We start from the raw sequence: 12728 nt of genomic DNA on the forward strand, positions 1-12728 counted from the left end.
CGCAGCGAACCCCCCCATGGCAGTGGGGGCTGGGCCAGACCCACCTGCCCCGGTGTTTCTGTCCAGTCTATTTGCCCCCTCCCCTTCTCCCACTGCCCCCCCGGCCCCATCTCTGCACTGTGTACGTAGCACACATCTCCCTCACGCAGCCCCAAGAGCCTCAGTCGGACGTGCAAACCACCAAGGAGCCTTCCCGAAGGAGCAGTCAGGCATCCAGTGAGGCCATCCAGCCCGCCAGGACCTCTCCCGGGGCACCGCTGCAGGAGCCGCCTGACGCCGGAGCAGGAGCCGCGGCCCCGCTCTGCCCTGAGCCCGGCTGCACAGAGGTCCGGCTGGAGGCAGACGCGTCCCCGCAGCCCCCGGCTGCACACCAGCCTTGCTCCCAGCAGACCAAGCACGGGGGACAAACCCCGTGCTCCCACCAGCCTGCTGTGACAGACCTCGGACGCAGCGACATCAGCTCGCCCAAAATCCCAGCCTCGATCCCCCCAACTGAAAGGGGGGACAGCCCTTGGCAAGCCGCCCCGCTGCAGGTCCCTGCAGGTCCCCCCGCTCCCAGCCCAGGGGGCAAATCCTCGGGGCTCGGGGCATCGCAGGCGTGAGAGCCAGCCGGCCACCTCGCGCTGGGCTCTGAGCTGGCTTCGCTCTCCCCCCGTCCCCTCCCACCAACCATCCACCCCTTGGGACACACAGACAAGCAGAAACCACCTTCCTACCCCAAGGGTGAGGAGGGGGAGCGCGTCAAAGAAGCCTGAGCAAGGCCGACACTGGGACAGCACTACATGGCCCGGACTTGTGTTTTCATAGCAATTGGAAAAATACAGGTTTGAAAAAAAAAAATAAAAAAAAAATCCCTGTGTTTGGTTTCAGTAGCTCAGGGCAGAGCCCCAGGTGGGTCTGGGCTGCGTGAGTCTGCGCCGGGCTTTGGTGTCAGACATGGTGCCCTCTCCGGGCTGTACCTCAGCTCGTCCCATTTACCAGTGTCTCGTGCTGGAAATTTGGGACCAGCCACAGGCCCGGGGCCGCTCACAGCTCCCCCGGCCTCTCCCCACGCCACAGCAGCAGAGATCCCACTGCCGCAGGCTGTTTTCATCCATTCCTTGTCCTGTCTCTTGGTGGGGGGAGAGCACTGCCATCCCCCTCCGGCTGCTCGCGGAAGGGAAATAAAGTCTGCAAAGCACAGCTGAGAGACACAGAAAAGTCTAACTTCGTTAGCAGCTGGCACGCACCACAGAATAGCTCATTAGCGAGCAGAAATGGGTTCCAAATAATAGCCATTTCAGCAACTGCAGGAAGTAATTGGTTTAAAGCTAAAATACATTCATTTTCACCCAGGAGAAGCTCTCTCCTGCTGGGGCACGCGGCTAAACTGAACGGGATTCGGCGTCAAGTCTTTTCCCTCTGCCACGCTGACAGCAGACGGTTTTTCCTCCTTTGTGATTTCTCATCTCTGAGGCTCTGCATCCCCTCAGGGCTTCGATGCCTTCTGCTAATTAAAGGAGTGGCAGATTTGTTAGGTCCAGCAGAGGACCTGAGCGGGCGGGCGGGACGGGGCTCAGATCAGCGGCAGAGGTAAAAGCAATCGCGTGGAAACAAGCCTGGCCGGCGCAAGGGATCCTGGAGAGTGTTATTGGACCGGCTCCCCTCCTGCCACTTCAGGTCTCCATCAAAAGCCCGATGAGGAGAGCAGATGTTCCCCATAAAGCCAACATTTTGCCGGCTGATGATGGGAACGTGAAGGAGGATCCTTCCTGAAACAGAGCTGAGACTCTTGCTGGGATGGGAAAGCAGAACAGAGCTCCTGACGGGAGTGTCCTCTTTGAAAAGCTTTGCTTCTGGTAGCAAATGTTAAAAATTGGGCAATTTGAGCAAAAAGCTCCTGGACCTCGACATAATCGTTTGTACCAGCACAAACAACTGCAGTCGAGGTAGGAAATTCCTTTCTGCCGGGCTGGCAGCGTTTCACCAACAATTCAACCCCACGCCCGGCAGCTCCAAAGGTCAGGCACTACACCTGCCCCTAAACCCTGCACACAGTTTGTTTTTCCATTGCTCAGCTCGGCTGCTCTGGGAAGTGGCGACTCCCTGGATCTCTGGGCACAACACCCCTTCGTGGCTGATTTCGCCTCAGTGCAGCGTCGGACACAGACGACAAACTCAGCGGCTCAGTGTGAAGGATCAAGGCTGCTTTATTGCAAAGGTGGACAAGTGCTGAAATGAGAGCTGGTGGCAACACGCGACCGGAAAACCACATCCCTCCCATCATGTCAGAGACAGATTAACTTCCCAAGAGGGGAAAATCGGACGTTTTTCACTGGCAGGGGCTCCAGGGCCCCAAAGCTGGCTGAATCACGACATTTCAAGGACAAGGGCTGTGGACTGAACCTCTGCAGGTCTGAGCACCCCTATCCCAACCGGCTCACGCTGCCAGGCTCGGAAAGCGCAGGGTCCTGGTGCAGCACCGATCACCTATTCCCCTCACGGGTGCCGGCGTTGGCAGCTCCGCCTGCTCTCCCTGCCCTGGCACGGGCTGCCTCAATGGAGATGCTTGTCCTGCGCCAGGCCTACACACGCACTACCAGCAGTGCCAGAGCCCACACGGACCTGTGGGGACACAGATTCGGCATTGTCTCAAGCTTGGGGACAGAGCAGAGAAAAGAAACGCCCTGGAGTTTGCCTGGAAGAAGCTAGGCAGCTCTCTGCGAGCGATTGAATGTGCCAGGATCGGCCATTAATTTGTGCCCGGCTTTCCGTGGCTGCTCCGGCACGCGGCACAGCAGGAGAGAGCCCGGCCTGTCTCGCCCCCTGCTAAGGGGGTTAGCACATCAGCGGGGCTAATGAAAAGCAACTCTGATCATCCACAAGATTCGCAAGGAGGGGAAGCACCACCTTCCCCAAAGATTTGTAGTTACTCAGGAGCCTGTCCTCCCGCCTCCCTCTCCACGCACGTCTTGAGGTAGGCCAGGACGGAGCAAATCTTCCAAAAAACGGGAGGCCATCAACAGGGAGGCGCCTTCACATTGCTGCGAGGCCAGCGGAGGAGAGCAGGGTCAAGATCAGGACCAGCACCCCAGACTGGTTAACCTGGGGGATCTTGAACCCCTTTCCCATGTCCCATGCCTGCAAGTGAGAAGAGACACAGTAGGGTTAATTCAACAGGGCGAGGACAGTCCCCGACGGGGATGTGCGTGAAAGCACTACCTTGTTAAGGAAAGCTTGCAAGACTGCCCTGAAAATCAGCCTTTGGACCACTGGGTACAGAACAGAGGGAGGGCTGCAACCGTCCATCACTGCAGGGCAACAGGCAGGGGTGTCCCTGGGTGCAGGCACACGTGCTCCGTGCCAGAGGAAGCTTATCCCCCACCAACACCCCCCCATCTATCGGCAAAGCCGCCCGTGAGCTCTCCCTAATCCCCAACAGCCGCAGCGCGCCAGGTTCGCTTCAACAGCGGCAGCTGCTCTCCGCTTGCTTCTCTCCTGCTGACAGAAATAGGTTATAAAGCACGGTGCAAGCCGCAGATCTGAGGCAGCGCTAACATCCCCGGGGCAGAGCCGAGCGGGTGGGGATGAGCCGCAGCCCCCAGCACCCCCGAGTGCTCCCCTGGGGTGCGGCGCGAACCGCGGAGGCCAGGCTGAACCCACATGGCAGGAAGGGACAGTGGAACAGGACCCCAGAGCTGGGTGTCCTCAGCTCCCAGGTGGGTTTGTACCTCTCACCTGACTTTGGCCAAACCAAAGCGGGGTGGCTGAGGGCAGCCGGGGAGCGCACGCCTACCCCCAGCCTGACAGCGAGCCCCCGGGGCTCAAAGCAGAGCAGCACCTGGGGCAGAGGCACTAAATCGAACCTGCTCCCCGTTGACTCCCCTTCTGTCATCGACGGGCTGCGCTGCCGAGCGCAGCCGGGGGCCAATGCTGCTGGTTTCCTTCTCAGACAATTTAATTGGCATCCTAATATATATGCGGAGTCAGAGACTTCAGCACACATTCGACTCACGACCGTCTGAACAAGCAGCCGGTTATGACAGCTCCATTTGCCCAACAGCATCTCCAAGAGCGTGTGGGGCTCAGCCGGCTGCGGGCCTCGTGCTCTGAGACCTCGTCCGATGCAGAGTGCTTGAAAAGTGGATAATGAGCACCCGCAGCACTGCCCACCCACCACCAGCGGCCCCGAGGACCTGCAGAGAGGGCTCCTCTCACAGCACACAGCTGTTGTTCACCCCAACAGCTCAGCCAGGCGCCTCCTGGCACTCTGACACGAGCACCTCATAACGGCTGCTCTTGGGCACAGGACGCAACATCCAACAGTGCTCAAGTCCCGTGTTTCCACACTGGAAACACTGGAAGCTGTCAGCGCCCGCAGCGCGAGCCCACGTCTGCAGCGCGGCTCTGCACGTGATGCTCCCCCCACCCAGAGCAGGAGGATCGTGTCACGCTCCAGGCCAGCTGCCTTTGCAATTTGCTCTTGTAAAACCTAACCTATCTGGAGCTACAGAAAACACAAAATCAACTACAAAAAGCAGCACGTCTCGTACTGTTCCCAGCAAGAAACTCTCAGCTCTGCAGCTCCCCCTCCTTCGTCAAACACAGGAAGCTCAGCTGAACGGAGCTGCTTGTTCCACACTTCAGCCCAGGGCAAACATCACAAGTTACTTTCTGCGCAGGCAGCACCGTCTCCAACTCTCTGCCACACGTCTTCTGGGCTCATTAAGTACTATAAAGCACTTGGAAGATGATCACAGCGCAACAGCTGCGTGATAAGGGTGAGATAATGAGCAACGTGTGGCACCTCTGCGGGGCTCGAGCCTGCAGCGCTGCGGACATGTCCCCCGGCTCTAACGCTGCTCCTGCCACCCCTCGTCCATCTCCTGCAGCCGAGGAGATGTGGGGGGATGCTTCAGCCAGTTGTGCCGCCCGGTGAAGTACCAGCGTTGCGATGCTCTTTGCAACTTAAATGTACCCAAAAATAGCACCAAGGCTCTGAAGTACTTGAGGTGACTAATTCCCATTTTGAAGGGCACCTTCCCAGATGCAGCAGCGGGCACTCCCGCAGCCGGCTGCTTCCCTTCCCTTGTGCCCCCAGCCCCTCGCGGGGCTACTTACAAGGTGTCGGACTCCGTTCCAGGTGTGGTAGGAGAAGGGGAAAGCCAGAGCAAACTTAGCAGAGTAGATGAGAGCGGGCCCCAGGCTGAGCGACTTCACCATGGCCAGGTAGTGGGGAAACTGTTCTGGGAGCAGCAGAGCAGCCAGACCGAAGAGGGAGACTCCTGAGGAAGACAAAGCCCACAGGTCAAGCCGGCAGAAGCGTTACCAGACTCGTACTGCCCGCAAAGAGCCCCAGACCCCCTCTGCGTCTCTGGTTTGGTGACACAGCCTGAACCACCATCAGCTCATGGTGGCCCGTGGAGGGAGGAGAAAGGTTCTGCCTGCCTGGTGGCAGTGCCAGCTGCACTGTGACAATGTGCCCTGGGGTGCTGAGAACTCAAACTGGGGCAACAGCACCCTGAATCTGGGGCTGCATACAACACCCAGAGACCAAACTGGCCGGAGCTCACGCAATTGCAGCCGAACCAGCCCAAATTCAAAGTTAAAGGGACAACAAAGTTTGGAAATGCAAGGTGGCAGCTCTTCAACGAAGTCCCCAGATCTGCATCTCCGGATAGAAACGCCTCTGCCACCAACTGCTGACAGAGACAGCGATGTAGCAAGGCCGCCTTGGCAGGGACCAGCAAAGGAACTGGCAGACAAAGAGACAGCCTGACATGCGTGGCTGCACTAGCTGCAGGAGCCGCAGCAGCTTCTCCTCCTCATTTCTAGGCCAACAGGGTTGCTCCAGATGGTGCTGCCAAAAGAATGGGAATGATCGCAGCCAGCAGTCAGCCAAGTCGCGATTCACCCTCCACTCAATAGCGCCTGATTACACTGCGGCACGCTAGCTCGAGCGCCTGGGCTGAGGCCGGCGCTGGCAGCGCGAGTCAACCAGCTGCTTCCTCGCTCAGCCACTTGTCTCCTCAATGGCCTTTGTGTTTGCCCTGCAAGAAGCGCAGGAAGTCAGAGGCTCCTGTAATTACAGGCCTTGACGGAGAGGAGTTGAACGCTTCCCCCTCCTTCTCCTGGCTGCTGAGCTGTGGTCGGCAGAAGCGATGTTCCTTCGTGCTCGATCGGCCTGGGAAGGGGATGATTTCCCCTCCGGCAGAGGCTGATGGATCAGAGCTGAAAGGCAACAGTGAACCTGCCAGCTCAGCCCATCTGACGGCAAGCTGGATGGGGACTGCGGCTCACAGGGCCAGGCATGTCCCAAGCTCCTGGAGATAAGATCCCAAGGCCGGGTGGTGCCAGCACGGCTGCCATGCAATGCTCTGGATCCGTGCACGGAGCAGGGCATGCAGCCACCCCGAAGGAGGCAGCTGGGCTCACAGGGTGCGCGCAGGCAAAGTCACCTTGCCGTGCTCGGAGCAGGCAGCCGTCAGCTGCTCTCCCGCAGAGGATGCGTGCCACTCTTCGCAAGGCAAAGCTGGGCACAAGCCGGCTGGCCTGGGAGGAGCAGAGCCTGGGGACAGAGCCCAGCCCTCCCCAGGGCTCTGCTGTGCGGATATGGGAGCAGGAGAGCACGTGGGTGCCCTTTTCTGAGGGCCCAGCTCCCAATCCCTCACAGCAGATCAGGCTGGGAAGGGCAGGCTGCAGCCCTCGCGGCTCCCTCTCACTCTGCCAAGTGAGGAACACAAGTTCTCAGTCTTGCACATCTTTCCTGAGTACCTTCACTCTGTCCTTCTGCAAACAACCCAGCTCCCCCGTCTCAACAGGGAACTACCAGAGAAGCACCTTCCTGCTGCCATGAGAGGGCATTAATGGAAATAAAGCAGCCTTTCACAGTTAGAGTCCTATCACTTAGTCAAACCATGCAAGTCAAATTGCTGGAAGGAGTTTATCGGTTTTGATGCTGGCGCCGCCTTCTCTCCCACCGGGATCTTTGGGAAAGCAGCAGCCACTCCCAGGAAGCTGAAAAACTCCACCTGTGCTAAGGAAAATGCTCTGAGCTCTGCCTGCCTGCCTGCTTGTCTTTCCCTCACACAGGGTCTTCTGTAAGGCTAAACCAGCAAAAAACAGCCATGGAAGAGAAGGGCTGAGAACTGGAGCAGTTGATTGGCCTTTTCCAGGCTGGGGAAGGCCCCGAAGAAAGCAGCCGGGCCAGGCCAAGTGCTGCAAAGGCTTTGAAGGCTTTTACGTACAGGGGAGCACCGCTCCCTTTGCAGGACTGGAGCCACTCGCCGCACAGGAGAGCCCAGGGACAGAGAAACGGGGATGGGGAGATGTTCAGGGTACAGTGTGAGCACAGGACAAAATGCAGGTTTCCCAGAAGAAAACCCATTGCTGAAGGCAGGTGACAGAGGAGAGAAAACATCCGCCTGGAATCACATCTCCAAATCAGTCAGAGAGTTCTTCCCTCCTGCAGCCCCCACCCTCCATCGCCACGAGCAGGTGGGAGATGCACGAACCTAAGCTCAGCGCAACGCCGGTACCCCGGTGCGTGATGGACATCGCCATGGGCAGGGACCACCTGAAAAACAACCAACCTTGTCAGCACAACAGGGCACAACACCAGGGAGGCCTCCGAGGCCGCGGGACAAACCACAGCCCATCTATTCCTAGACAGCTCCGTGCTGCTGGGCGGGTATTTCTGCACTCAGAGTTATTCAAGGAATCCAGCCAGAGCAAAAGGGGAGAGACGGGGGAATTTGCAGAGGCAGCTTGGGAATGGCAAATGCCACTGGCACGGGTTTGGGAAGGGGAAGGGCGTCTGCTGAGAAAGCTTAAAGCGAGATGAAACAGGAGAAGACTGTAATGCTCCTGCAGTTGAGGAACAAAGGGCATCCAGGCTCACAGATAAACGAGAGAACCTGGAAAAGTGCCGGAGGCGGCCCCAAAGAAGCCGTCACCTTTCTGAGGAGGGAACCGGAGAGCCCCGAGTTGGCCTCCTGCCTCCGCCCCCGAGGGCCGCCAACTCCACAGCGGGACGCGCCGTTCTGTGAAACCGCCCTCTGTGGGAGCAGCTGCCTTTCAGCAAAAGGCTGCGCTGCACCTCGAGGTGCAGCTCTGCGGGGACTGTACCCCTCTGCAACACCCCGTACGAAAACAATGAGTGTCATCACCTCCCTGTGGGAGCCTGTGATTCCCCCACACAGCTCAGACCATTCACAGTGCAATTTAGAGGGTCTCCGTGTCCTCAGCCTGAAGAGACAGTGAGAATGCGCGCAGCCCTCCCACCCAAGGGTGCCTCTGGGGACGGGGCTGCCATGTGCCAGAGCCCAGAGGTGCCCTGGTGCGAAGCTGAGGAGGCCAAGAAGCTCTTACTTGTAAATGGTGACATGAGGGGACAAGGGACGATTGGACTTGGTGTTCTTCTCCCAGAAGCGGGCCATCTCCTCCTTGGCCGTCGTTCCCATCGGGACAACACTGCAAAAGAAGAGGAGATGGGAGGTGTGGGGAGGCGGGCAGCGTTTTACCCCTGCTCGCTCCACTGGGCTTTGCTGCAGCAGCTTTCCGTCTTACAGGATGGAAGCTCCTGGCTGACCTTGACTACAGCAGCACAAAGAACGGTTCCAGCTGTGCACGGACACGGGTGAGGAGCGGATCACAGCCAGCTCTCACGAGTGAGTAATAATAATAGACTGGATGGGAAGCTGCTGCACTGGAATCCACTCAGCCAGTGGAGCTGAGCCGAGCCCCCCCCAGCACCACCCAAATCAGGGTATAGGATATCAGATAACACATTATATAATACTGATAACATGCAACCTGCTCTTTACTGCCACGGTAATTGCACACTGTACCAAATAAAGAGCTTGTAATTTAATGTTCCTGAGATTACACAGCAATTACACTTACAGCCCAATTTAGCAGAAAATAACTATTTCTCCCTAAGCCTGGCAGCACGGAGCGCAAGAACAAGAGGGCTTCTGTGGCTCCCATCCCTCCTCAGGTGCAAAGCTGTCGCGCAGAGCAGCACAGAGGGGTGACAGCGGTACTGCTGCCCCCATGACAGACCCAGGCCCACCTCAGCAGCCAGCCAGACTCTCCCTTCACCCGTCCACAAGCCCCAGCCCCTCCGTAAATAGGCTGTGCCCTCATGGTGGCATGAGGCAGTAAGTGCCCAGAAAACACATGGCGTTGATTGACCAAAATTACTAAGCGGATGAAGTGCATGTATGCCACAAAGCCTTAGAGAGGATCCCTCAGGGAAGAACTTAATCCCGTTACTCTCAGTAAAACCTCGGACTCACTGTCGCACAGAAAGGCTGGGGCCAAGCCGAGCCAGCAGGCATCGCCGACCGACACACCTGTAAGAGAGAAGACAGAAAGGCTTTGTGAGTGCCAAATAAATGTCTGAAAACTCCAGCAAGATGGGGCTGGGGAGAGGATTTGCCACTTTAGTGTATCTTCAGTTTCTTAAGATCAGTCTTTACACAAGAGGATCTGGGCTGTTCCTCGACAAATCTTCTCTCCCCTACACTGAGCTATTAACCAGAGTCTCTAGACTCTGCCCGAGGGTTCATTCTTTACAACACCCTGTAATTAGTCTGCTCAGCTGTAATACCTTGTTTGTAAGACAGACATAAACAGCACTCTAAGCTCACAGCTACGCTGAGGCAGTCCATTTTTCACTCTCACTACAGTAATTATCAGGGCGGGTGGCACACGTCCCCAGAAAGGCACATCTGCAGAGTTTTGCAGAAAGGGCTCGTTCAGGCCACGGCTCTCTGCGCATCCAAGATGAAGACATCACTTCCCCTGCCTCCAAACACTGATTTTCATCGCAGAGTTTCACTGCCGCCATTCCTTAAGGTCCGAGCACCAGCGAGATGGGAGGTCGCTGTCACAGCCCAGCACATACAGTGTTTCAGCCACGCCAAGGCTAGGGGCGGGAGGTAAAAAGGGATTTTGTGGCACCCGAAGGAGTGGGTGCTGCTCTCTGCAAAGCGATTGTAGTAACCACGACTCTGACATTCAAGGGCATCTCTCCAGGAACGGGGAGGAACAGGCCCCCAGCCCAGCGCAGCTCGAGCGTTTGCAGATGTGGGTTGGAATCTGTGGCGCCTGCTCCTCTCCAGGACAAAGCGTAACAGGCAGCGCTGCCTTTCCTGACGACACAACAGGAATGAGGTGTGTAATAACGTTTGGCCCGCTCGTCTGCAGCACAGCGACAAACACTAATTAATCTTCCCAAACGCACAAGCATCTGTACCAGCATCTCCTGCTGTTTCATTAACAGCGGGAGATAAACGGAGCTCTGCTGCTCTTCAGTTGTCCTACAGCCGGTCTCAAGGACATGGTAGGAAAAACATCTGGAGGTCAGCTCTTCACCAGGTGTAAATGCAAAACAAAAGTCATTATTATTAACCACTCCAAGTTCCTGTGTAAATGATCGTTAGGATGTTTCCTTTCAAAATCCTCCCTCGCGTTCAAAGGCTGGACTTGAAACACAGCAGGTTTTTAGGAAGGCATCCCGGCTGGATGCATGAGTTTTCGGCAATGTAGAATTCAGCCCATGCTGCAGTGCAATATTTCCAATTGAAAACCCTTCTTTGAACCATCTGTGGTTTATCAACTCCCTCCCTGATGTGTGGCCTGACAGTGAGACCGAGAGCTTCAGGGGGGCACAGCAACAGCTGAGCTTGGTCAAACCTCCAAGCCCACCATTGTGTCCAAGAGCAGACAACAACTGATCCCTGGAGAAAAGTCTCAGGAAAAACACAGGAGCACCCCCACCATGTGCAGCTCACCCACTTCCCAGGCCAGGGGGTATCAGTCCATAACAAATGGCATTGCCACCTCTCGGCCCCCCCATCTTTCTGCAGGAATTCTCACAGCTTAACCAGACACAGAGAATCCGCTCCCTGCTTGTCCTGAGCCACCACGGACCAGCACCGGCTGCCACCTCCCGGTTCCTGGGTAGGGGAGAGGAGGTGAACGATAAATCTCTATCCGCAGCCCATTAATGATTTATACCCCTCGCTCATGCCCCCCTCAGTCCTCTGTTCCAGATTAAAAGGCCCAACCTACTTCATCTCTCCCTGTACGGAAGCCACTCCACACCTCTTCTGGGGGCTGGGGCGGTGGAAGAGGGAGGGCTTGTTTCAAATCACACACAATATTCAAAACAAGAATAAAATCCACAACGCGTTTGCATTTTTTCAAAGCTAAACTCCTCAGCAAGAACTCCCCATCCTCTTGGCTCAATTTTAATATTTTTTTTTTCAGATGCAAAGCATTACATCTTGCTTCACTGCAACGACTACGGTTGCAAAACACAGCCCTCCAGCTAAGCAATCAAGGTCACTCTGTACCAAGGACCTGTCCTCTTCATTATTTATCATTCTCTAAGTTGTTGCATCTTATCCAGCTCTCCCTCCATTAACTTGCATTTTCTTCCAGATCAGTGATAAACATGTTTTTTTAAAAAGAAGAACTAGCCCTAAAAGAGGATCCTCCAGAACCCCGCTGAGAGCTTCCCACAGTACCCCAGCCAACTCCTGCTCTCCTCCACACCCGAGGAGGGTGCAAAGACTCAGGGGACCCCCGGATGGTGTTGGTTATCGAGGACTTTACAGAGCGCAGGTGCTCACGCAGAGGTGGAGAAGGACAAGTGTCAAGCAACAGCTCAAACCAGATGTCTATAAACACCCAGCAGTGGAACAGCACTAGCTGCACACACCCCACCACGCAGCTCCGTTATCTAAGGAGGAGAATTTCAGGAGTCGCGGGCAACAGCTCTGGAGCAGCATCAGCTCAGCGTCACATCGATAGACGTCGTTAACATTTATCCTGCAAGACAGGTCTATAAAAATCACTCGGATTTCACCACGGAGGAGGCAAATGAGAAGCCATTATATATGCTTTTTCATCTGACAAGCAGAAGCAGACGCGAGATGAAGTTACCAGGTGCAGGCTGCAAACCAGAGCGAGCAACTTCTCTCTTGTTTTTCGAGCAGCGGCTGCGGGGTGCCCACCCCAGCAGGTATCACACCCCCCCTACCCGCTGCCGGCAGATCCTGCTTTTAAACAAACTGGCACACGCAACAAAGAGCTTTCCACAAAAGCATGACGGCTCTGGCTGCCACTAAAAAGAGAATATATTAAGAGAATGAAATCCCAGACACTGTCTCCAGGCTGATATCAAAGAGACCATTGGGAATAGGGGGGCTGGGAGGGAGACAGTCACAGCCTCGAGGAGGCATAAAGCTTTCCAGTGGGGGTGGCAGATGGGAAGAGGCACCTTCAGGCCAGGTGAACACAACGTGTTCGCTGCTCAGCACTGCAGGCACGGCGGGACACACTCCCGCACGGGACCGCTGAGCTCCTACAAAGCCACCAGCACCCTGTTGGGTGGCCCTGCGAGGTGGGGGATGCCCCCCACCCCCAGCACCAGCTGGGTGGTACCATGGACATTTGTCCACCCAGTCAAGGCCACCGAGAGCCACAGGAGAGAGGGACGGGGAGTAGGAAGGAGCGGGCCTGCTCTCCTCACCGAACCACCCCTGCCAGCCCCACCAAAAAACTGGTCTCGGCCCCGCAGAGCGCCCAGACCTCGCTTCCCCCCACCGCAGCCCCGGGGAGGGGACACACACACACACACACACACGCATGGCCCTGCTTCCCCCTGCTCCGCGGTTCGCCGCTGGCACCCCGGGAGCTCGCCGCGGCGGAGGGGCAGCACGGTGCAGCCGCCCGGG

The 12728-nt window shown here is 56.7% G+C and overlaps 2 protein-coding genes across 2 annotated transcripts in view; one reads left to right on the plus strand and one right to left on the minus strand.

The window, feature by feature from the left end:
• Positions 1–3015: 3015 nt before the first annotated feature.
• SDHC (succinate dehydrogenase complex, subunit C, integral membrane protein, 15kDa) lies at positions 3016–9126 on the minus strand. The gene is made up of 5 exons (XM_009880806.1): positions 9053–9126; positions 8350–8451; positions 7494–7555; positions 5101–5264; positions 3016–3120 (listed from the first exon to the last, which is right to left on the minus strand). Exons 1-5 carry the CDS (start codon positions 9124–9126, stop codon positions 3016–3018), a joined length of 507 nt encoding a protein of 168 aa, XP_009879108.1.
• A 6-nt stretch (positions 9127–9132) lies between these two features.
• The window catches only part of MPZ (myelin protein zero), a 10246-nt gene continuing 6650 nt past the window's right edge, over positions 9133–12728 (plus strand). The window contains exons 1-2 of the mRNA XM_009880807.1: positions 9133–9140; positions 9289–9362. Of these exons, the coding sequence (XP_009879109.1) occupies positions 9133–9140; positions 9289–9362 (82 nt within the window). The remainder of the gene's footprint in view (positions 9141–9288; positions 9363–12728) is intronic.

This window comes from Charadrius vociferus, unplaced genomic scaffold (genome assembly GCF_000708025.1).
Source record: "Charadrius vociferus isolate BGI_N301 unplaced genomic scaffold, ASM70802v2 scaffold1863, whole genome shotgun sequence".
In the NCBI taxonomy this organism is placed as follows: domain Eukaryota; kingdom Metazoa; phylum Chordata; class Aves; order Charadriiformes; family Charadriidae; genus Charadrius; species Charadrius vociferus.

What these genes read in the sequence shown, in the direction of transcription:
- SDHC (XM_009880806.1), bottom strand. Translation starts at nt 9,126, where the DNA reads ATGAGGGCACAGCCTATTTACGGAGGGGCTGGGGCTTGTGGACGGGTG. An exon ending in CCTCATGTCACCATTTACAA is followed by an intron (nt 7,556 to 8,349) that starts GTAAGAGCTTCT and finishes GTTGTTTTTCAG; the next exon opens with GTGGTCCCTGCCCATGGCGA. An exon ending in CGGCGTTGCGCTGAGCTTAG is followed by an intron (nt 5,265 to 7,493) that starts GTTCGTGCATCT and finishes TGTCTTCCTCAG; the next exon opens with GAGTCTCCCTCTTCGGTCTG.